Genomic DNA, 9,013 nt, shown 5'->3' with positions numbered 1-9,013 from the left:
ATTCTTAATTTCCTTCTGTCTCTAACCATGGGGCCAATGTAATCAGCTAGATTACCAAAAGTGTGAATGAGAGTGTGAATGATGCCCAGTGATGGAGTGGCCGCCCACTTAGGATTCTCTCACCTTTTGCCCAGTTTTCCCATGATAAGTTCGTAGTACACTGTGATCCTGACCAACATAAAGCATTTACTGAATGAATGAATGAATGAATGAATGAATGAATGATGGATGGATGGAGGTTACCTATATTAATGTAGTTTAATTGGATTTTTTTACCACATAAAAAATTGGATCGACTGATTCAAATATAGCTTTTGTGGAAATTTTATTATAGAGAGTTTCTAGCAACACTTTCTTACACCATATTTTACCCTAACAATATTTTTGTGGAAACATGACCCGCGTGGCGTTCCATACGAGAGGTTGTGGCGTAGGAAGAGGAGGAGGAGGAAGACGCTGGAGAACGTCTGTACAGATGCGATGTGTAAGGCTAACGGGCATGAGGGGTGAATCTAAAGACTTGTTAAGCGATGAGGCGGTTGGAGGCACCTCTGGTCCAGCAGCAAGCTCTGAGCACAGGGCGGGGTGTATGTCCGTTATGGGAGTGTTGGTGCTCGGTGTGGGCGGGCTGCTCTCCGTTCTGGCGGCAGGACCACTGCACGCGCACTGCTCAGTCACATGGTAGGTATGAGCTCATAACCTGCTGCACACAGACACTCAGCTGTAAAACACAAACAGCTAGTGAAATCATTTACTCATCAACCTCCATATTGTGTAGTAGGAACTACAGTATAATAATGATAATAATAATAATAATAATAATAATAATAATAATAATAATAATTATCATTATTATTATTATTATTATTATTTATTATATGTCTTGTAATAAACTTAAGCCTATTTTTGCCATTCATTTATCTGTTTATTTATAATTATTATTTTCTAAAACATGTAAATATTTGTAATGTAATCTCATCCTGATGTTCACAGGACTGTAGACATCCCATGCTTTGATGCCTCCTCCCTTCTGGTAAACCAGATAAAAGAGTGGACAACAGAGCACTGCCCCCCAAAGAGCCAAAAGTGCCTGTTCTCTGTGAGTATCTATACACATGGAGAGAGAGAGAGAGAGAGAGAGAGAGCGAGAGAGAGTGTTTCACAGTGTAAACAGTTAAATGTGTTAATTTGCAATCAGGGTAAATTGCCAGACACTTGACTAATAAAATATTCCATATTCATGTGGTAGCTGGTGTCTGTAATTGGTGATGATATCATTGCCACTCGCACCACTCCAGTAATGAGGTTCATTGATGACATCACATTTAACTTCAGCAGCACAAGCACAGACAGCTGTGAGATTCAGGTGGGTACATGGTATGTATGAAATTCTGTAGTATCCTAAATCAAAATAAGGAAATATGTCTCTATATTTGCAACATCAAAAACTGTTTTTACAACTGTACAGTTAAATAATATAATAAGACTAAGATACGAAAATAAGAGATTCCTTCTTGCTTCTTCCTTATTTTCTTCCTCTCTTAAAATGCCCTGCAGGGTCACTCTACATCTCGTAGCTGGTACACCATATTAGATTCAGGAAGCAACTACCTGAACATGCACAGTCTTATGAGAGGTGAGTTACAGTACAGCTTGATGTTTTTGCCTCCAGTCCTGCCATTTTTTTTCATAAAAGCATAATCGCAGTGCTAGAAACAAACTCTACAAATCACATCAGAGACAAAGCAGTAAACTATAATCACTGTTTCGTAACCTTGCTTGATGATATTATTGCTCTTCAAATGATATTTTCTATTATTAATTATAATGTCAAGAATGAGCAACTTGTGAAAATGGAAAAATCAATAATGCTTGGTTTGCATTTAAGAACACATATGTACAGACAAATAAATATGCATGCCATGAAACCATTGTTCTTGTTCTTCTTTTCTTTTTAGCCAGTGGTCTGTCCTCATCACCGAGCTTTACTGAGTCCACCAGTGACCGCATGTGCACACAGTACTCCTCCACGAGACTGAAACTGAACTCATAAATGTCACTTCTCTCTCATGCTACACCCAGTGATATACTTACATTAGTACTAGTTAAATAAATAACAGACAGGAATAATGTAGATCTACTAACAAGATCACAAAGTTATGTATGATGCAGTATTGACTATAAATTCTGATGCCAATCAGTCATTCCTGGTTTAAAATGGCAATAAACCCTGGAGGTTCCTTGGACTTCATAAAACCCTGGTTACATGTGTACCAAAATATCATGAGGAAAAGGATTCTTAGGAAAGCTTTGAAAGGTTGTCAGACATGATCACAATGATCAGTTCATAGTTAGAACAGCTAAATGAAGCCCATGAGGAGGAGTGGCATGTCATGTAAGGAGATGGTATCCTGTTGATATGGTGATGACAGTAAAGTGATGATGTTCACCACATAGTGTGCTATCCACTGCTTAGTCAAGGGAGCCCACTGAGTCTTACCTCCATACGAAAAAAAAAACAGATTATCTGAGGCTCGGCAGGTTTCCAGCAGGTCTAAATAACACCATAAGGCACATACTGGGTTCAGAAAGAAATGACCTACAGGCTCGTCCTCAATCCAGTCTGCGAAGTTAACATAAAATGCAGTATCTTAATTTTCAGCAGTGGTGTGACTCAACAGCAGGTATGTGGTTATCATAATAGTATCAAAAGAGTATTAGTATTAGAGTATTGGTAGTATTAGTGGTATTTCAAATATTTATATATTTATATTTATTTGTGTAGAATGTTTAACAAAAGGCATTGTTACAAAGCAGCAATCAATATTGTGGTTGCTTGGTAGGTAGTTATAAGTCTGGAAGAACCTCCATCCATCATCTAATAAAGTACAAGGAGGATGATTGACCAGTGAGGCATAAGGAGGTCTTAAGAGCTAGTCTCTGATATTCTCTTGGGGGGCAGAATAGAGCAAATAATCTCTGGGTCAGAAACTTACCTACTGACAAAATGAATAAAACTCATGACAAGTATTTACTTTTTTATTTGTAATAAATTATATTGATCCCCCCCACCCACTTAGTATTATAGGCATGTTGGTGTAGCTGCATGAGAGATAATCTGATATATCTGCTATGAGTGGAATCAGAATGTTCCCCTGTTTTTTTGACACTGCACTAAATGCTTCATTATAAAATACTACTACTGACCTATAAAGGTTTCACTACACAGTATCTGTTTTATTTATCATCATCCACCAGGTCTACATTCTGTCATTTTTAATTTAACAAGAATTTTTCCTCATCTGTATCTGTATATATATCTTAATAATTATTGTTATTTTTTAATTAAATCTTTTTCCACTGATATTTGGAGATCTATCACTGGCCCAGTTTAGTCTATTGACTTCTTATGTAGCGCTACAGTCCACTAGAGGGCATTGGCAGCCCATTTGTAGTCCCTAGCTCAGTGGTTGAGAACCCCAGTATACACAATGATGGCAGACTGATTGTACTCCCAGTTAGATTGATTTTGAATGTATTTTAAGTTAAAAAATACTTGAGTGGAGAAAAACAATTGGCTTCTTTTATCATAATATGAAAACGCTGTGTGATTCACACGCTGTGTGATGTCACATGTGACATTTTTATTAAAAATGGCAACATTAATACTGCCAGTAAAAGCAACAACAACAACAACAACAACAATAATAATAATAATTACAGAAATCCATACAGACAAGGGGAGAACATGCCCACACAGAGCACACTAACACACTATAACTGGAGTCAGAATATAAATAGAATTTGTAAGACTGAAACAGGAAACCCTGGAACTGTGAGATGGTAACACTGTCCACCACTGTCTTTGTGCCAAGTCAAGGTCACTTCACATCACTTTGGAATTTAGGATAAAAATAAATTGATGTGTATTCAGTATTCTTATCACCATGCAATCATTTTTAACTTTTGTTACATTAACATTAAATATAATGTTGATTGAATGTTGACTGATAGGATGGTAAACGTGTAAAAACATTGCTAATACTTGCTTCCAATGATGTTTTCCCTGTGCAGTGTAATTATGGATCAGTAAACAGGCACAATGGCCAGCAAATGAGGCATAGGATTTGAAAAAAAAAAACCCCAAAACACTCAATTTGCTTTCTATCCAAAGTCAGGCAGGTGTATTCAAATAAAATGCAGGAATACCTGCTGGATGCGATACCAGCAGGTGTGGAAAAGGTCCTGAGAAAATGAAAAACTTAAATAAATATATAGATAAAATGTTCAAATCTTTCATTTTTAGTTTAAAAAGTTTAATTAAAAGTGAAAGTGTCCAGGCCAGTTTATGTTAGCTATTAAAATAAGTGCTAATCTAACCTGGCAGCAAAGAAAACAGGTTAATTAAATTAAAGATAGCTAGATTAATGATAGCAAATTAGGTAAATTTACTCAACATGCCATTTTAAATTAGATAGAACCAGGGGCCATAAAAATTCAAATTCTTAAACACTGCATTCCAGCTTATCCATAGTCAAATGTGCACAGATCACTACTATGTTAATAACAATGTTTAGCATCATGGCCTGTGATGATATTAATACTGTTCCTGATAGTTTTTTGATTGGATGCTAAACTGATATAATTTGATGCTAATCTGAGCCTATTTATTTGCTACATAGAGTATAGGCAATGGCCGAGCGAGACAAAAAAGAACTTCATGAAATGTAAGAAGTAAGAATTTTCTCTTGGAAATGTAGGTGTACAATTATTTGATTTAAGTCAAACTCAAACAAAGACAATAACCAGAGCTCAGGATCTTTAATAGAGTACTTTATGCAAAATTCTAACTAAATATTAAGTAAAATTTTATATTTATGAAATGTAATGCTAATGTTCAATTGGTTAAATACCTACATAAATTCTGCATGATGCATAGGTCATACTGGGATTTCTGTCTAAAGTGCTGTGTTTCATTCCAGGACAGTTTCAGTTGAATTATAAAGTAATAAAGCTGCATGACTTCAATAAATAGCCTTAATATGTTTGCATGAATTTTAAAAATCTACCTTTATAATAGTTTTATGTTTATGTAGATTATGTTCAGTAAATAAATCAGTGTAGTAGTAAGATAGCTGCAGAATGTCAGAGAGGCACTGATTTAAAATATTTCATCATCATCAAACTCTGAAAAACAAATGATTTGTTTATTTGGTCATTTATTAATGTATTAAGGAAGTATCTCATGAGTGTTACAGATAAAGTGACAGGTTTCAGAATATTAGTTTACATGTCATGTGCCAACCACAGTCAACAGCATGGATATATTCACCAGAAGTAATTAATTCAGCCGAGTAATTAATTATTATTTCTAGATATTTTAGTTTAACAGAAATAACTCCACACAATTGTATTATATTATGATTGAAAGTTCAAGAGCTAGAAAGTTGTATCAGTTAAACCTATATATAAATTGTACAGAAATATCTAAAGTAAATATTATGTATAAAAACTAGAATAAATATTCTCCAAAATTTCTATGAATGTGATAGGGTATTGAAAGAACAGACAGACAGAGAGATAGATAGATAGCCTATTCATATTGTAATTATGATGATGATGATGATGATGATAGTAGAAGGTAGGAAGTAGGAAGCTTATGTTGGTATCATTCCCATCGCTAAAGAAGCTTTCATGGTTGCTGAGGTTCGTTCTGTGATTTACGGAAGCAGAGAAAGTTCAGCTTCTCCTCACAGTCTCTCATTTGCCAAATCCCTTTTTTTTGTGCTAAAGCTCCACAGCGCAGGTTTCTGGCAGGACAACGGGGTTCACTCTCAGTAGACCAGGCCCAGTACTTTAGGGCATTATGAGTAGTCCAAAACCATTGTCCATTGAGAAAGCGCAGACCAGTCCACACATATGGCGTTTGTGCTGCCCAGCCTACTTTAACAGCTTCTTTCATCCAAAATTCTGATGTCAGATGGACCAAGTCAATGTATTTACTCCGGCAGTAGATGAGTGCCTCTTCCCATGTCATTGTCTCTTCCACTAGAATCACATCAAACTTCTTCATGCAGTAAAAGCTGAGATTCCATGTGCATGGGACAGGGATGCATACTGCTAAAGCATTCCACACTATACCACACTTTCCTGTAGCATATTTTGTTGTCTGAATAGCAGGTGGAAAAATTGGTTCATTGTTCCCTCCTGACCACTCTGTCTGATTATTAGTGTCTACATATAGTCCAATCCACTTCCACATCCGACACTCCTCATAGTAGTCTGTGTTGTTAGGACAAGGAGGAGGCACAGTAACTGGAAGAGAGAATTTCTCCTCCATGGTTGTTACACTTGACAAATCATCATATCTTTGTCTGCAGTACTGTTGAGCTTCAGGCCAAGTCAGTAACTGGCTCACATAGAAGTGTTGCCTAACGACACAGTAAGTCAGTCCATAGAGACCCATGACAAGCAGCGCAGCAACTGTACCCTTCATCTTCATTTTCAAATGGCAAAGGTCACGATCTTGTGATGCCTTTAAAATGTGGTTGAGTACAGAGTTAACCAGTAATATAGTCCTGTTCTGTGACATAATCGAGCCAATCACAGAGGATCTTAAAACTATGACCAATCACAGTTCTCACAGTTCTGAATTTATCAGACCAATGACTGGGCAGAAAGTTACATTTTAATGATTTGTTATTGTTAAAAATGTAAAATTTGTTTTCAGATCTGCTTTAGTGAACATGGTTGATTACACTGGTATGTAGTTCAGGCAAATAAGAATAAATAGGCCAATTAAGCCATATGTAAAATTTGAGTGCCATTAAAGTGAAAACAGTAAAAATCATCATTCAAATTAGGGAGTACATCATTCATGCATTATATGTATTCTGGTTGTTGTTGTTGTCCTTCGGCTGCTCCCTGTTTGGGGTCACCACAGTGGGTCATCCAGTCTGCATATTTAATTTTGGCACAGGTTTTATGCCTTTTCTGATGTAGCTTTCCCATTTTTATCCAGGCTTCAGACCAGCACTGAGAATTAACTCCTCAGTTGCTTGGTTGGTTCCCTGCCTGGGAATAGAACCCGGGCGTGTGAGGGCATGGGATCCTGCTGCTGGACCTATCATCTGTATTCTGGTAGTTTATGTAATTCTGAATAGTTCCAATTGCTCTCTGTTTCTTGGCATATCAATTAGCATGTTTTGAATAGATTTAGTGCCTATTTAGTAACTGGAGTAAGGAGCAGTAAGAGCTACTCTATACATTCTCAAATCCATAACATAACAAAAATAGAAATGTTAAGGGTTAGGGTGGAATTATTGTTCATATGCTAAGCACATTTCTCACACAACATTCTCACACTCCTGCATGTAGTTATAAAGGCAAATCCTCTGGTGTGTTTTGAATAGCAGACAAGCATCATACTGCCTCAATTTATAAATACATTCAAGTTATGATGGTATCATCACTGAACAGACCGACAGCTTTTCATAAATTATGGACTAAATAGCAGGGCTTGAACAGATTGTTAATGAACACGTGCCTTCATATAAAATATTAAAAATTGATGTTGTGCCCCAGTACTGCTGATTTTCTTAATACAGACATTTGAGCAGCATCTACTGTGTGCTTTGTCTTACTGAAGGATGAAAATGTCATTTCAGACTTTACAGTAAATTCCCCCAAGTACCAGAGTGATGAAGTAACATTTTAAACTGATTTAAAGTTCATACCGCTATAACTGTTTCACTTTAGGTGTGTGTGTGTGTGTGTAAGTATGTGTGAAATGCCTGGAAGTTTTTTTACATTAGGCTAATCCGCATGATGAAAATTGCCGTCATGTATTATTTTTACTATGAACTACTTAAAATAAGTGCCAAATGTTTTCTTTTTGGTATTGGAGTTTAGGTTAGGGTTTAATATAGGTTTAGGTGTTAGGCACATAAACTCCCCCAGTCCCAAATAATTACAGCTTATATACAACTACAGAGGGGTAGAAAAGTAGCATTGGTAGTACTGGTCTAGCAGACATTTTGAGAACTGCTTTGTCTTAACGCTACATGTTGACCTGCCCTTAAACATTTCATGGCCTTGACCCTTCAGCTTCCACACTAATGATCAGTTACCATACACTTAAACACAGACCCAGTATTTTTTTTTTTTTTTTAAGTCTTTTACATCATAGGATCGTCATTAATCATATGAGAAGAATTTACTGGATTTGTTATTTAGGCAATGGCAAAATAGCATGAGACACTCAGCCATGCAAATATTTTCATTTTAAATGAGTAGTAATCACTGCCACCAAAATGCACCAAATCTGTCAGCCAGTTAGTTTCATGATTATTTGCATGAAACCTTGTTCATTTATTTCTTATATGAAACTTCTTAACTTGCATGACCTCCAGGAGTGTTAATATATGCAAACGTACAGTAGGACCATGTACTGCCAAAGGCAAACTGACATTTACACACACACACACACACACATATTATTGTCACAGTATGATGCAATGTGTGTGCGTATGCCTGTATGCCTGCATGTGAAAAAGGGTGACAGAGGGGGAGAACGCGCATGTATGCCCTTGTCTGTCTGATGTCCTACCCTAACTGTAAGAGCGGTATCTGCAAAAGCTGCATATGTGTGTGAATGTGTTTGATAGGAAAAGAGAAGAATGTTATGACTGCTCATATCTGCAAGATTCTTAGTAATTTTGTGTCAAGGACAAACAAATCTGTCCTTCCATGCAATTTAGCTGTCAAGCGATGTTCTGTATGTTCACTCATATTTGTAGTTGTAGTAGATAGTAAAGGGCACCACAATCCAAAAAGATGTTGGGTATTCAACACTTATTGTGATGATAAGTGTGGTGCTTGTGTGAATGCCATCATCATTTTCCTCCTCCTCCTCCTTCTCCTCATCATCATAAGAGAGTGTGTTCTGTATAAAACACATCTATCTTGTTGGTCCACCTCTTAGGTGTACAGGTGGAGACAAAAGCTCCAGGTT

At 36.6% G+C, this 9,013-nt stretch overlaps 2 protein-coding genes across 3 annotated transcripts; one reads left to right on the top strand and one right to left on the bottom strand.

Moving 5' to 3' along the window:
• The first annotated feature begins 379 nt into the window (after window positions 1-379).
• LOC131354807 (uncharacterized) lies at window positions 380-4,110 on the top strand. 2 transcript variants are annotated; one of them, XM_058392849.1, is made up of 5 exons: window positions 380-681; window positions 994-1,099; window positions 1,250-1,366; window positions 1,558-1,636; window positions 1,959-4,110. In XM_058392849.1, exons 1-5 carry the CDS (start codon window positions 395-397, stop codon window positions 2,051-2,053), a joined length of 684 nt encoding a protein of 227 aa, XP_058248832.1. In that variant the 5' UTR covers window positions 380-394; the 3' UTR covers window positions 2,054-4,110. The 2 variants fall into 2 exon arrangements, with proteins under 2 accessions (XP_058248832.1, XP_058248833.1); XM_058392850.1 differs by having other exon boundaries at window positions 1,250-1,377; window positions 1,959-2,015.
• Window positions 4,111-5,692: 1,582 nt separating this feature from the next.
• LOC131355148 (uncharacterized) lies at window positions 5,693-6,502 on the bottom strand. Its single transcript, XM_058393414.1, has one exon. The coding sequence runs from the start codon at window positions 6,500-6,502 to the stop codon at window positions 5,693-5,695; it is 810 nt and encodes a 269-aa protein (XP_058249397.1).
• Window positions 6,503-9,013: the final 2,511 nt, after the last annotated feature.

This window comes from Hemibagrus wyckioides, linkage group LG06 (assembly GCF_019097595.1).
Source record: "Hemibagrus wyckioides isolate EC202008001 linkage group LG06, SWU_Hwy_1.0, whole genome shotgun sequence".
In the NCBI taxonomy this organism is placed as follows: Eukaryota; Metazoa; Chordata; class Actinopteri; order Siluriformes; family Bagridae; genus Hemibagrus; species Hemibagrus wyckioides.
The sequence above is the reverse complement of the archived record's forward strand: the minus strand, read 5'-3'. Positions and strand labels throughout refer to the sequence as shown.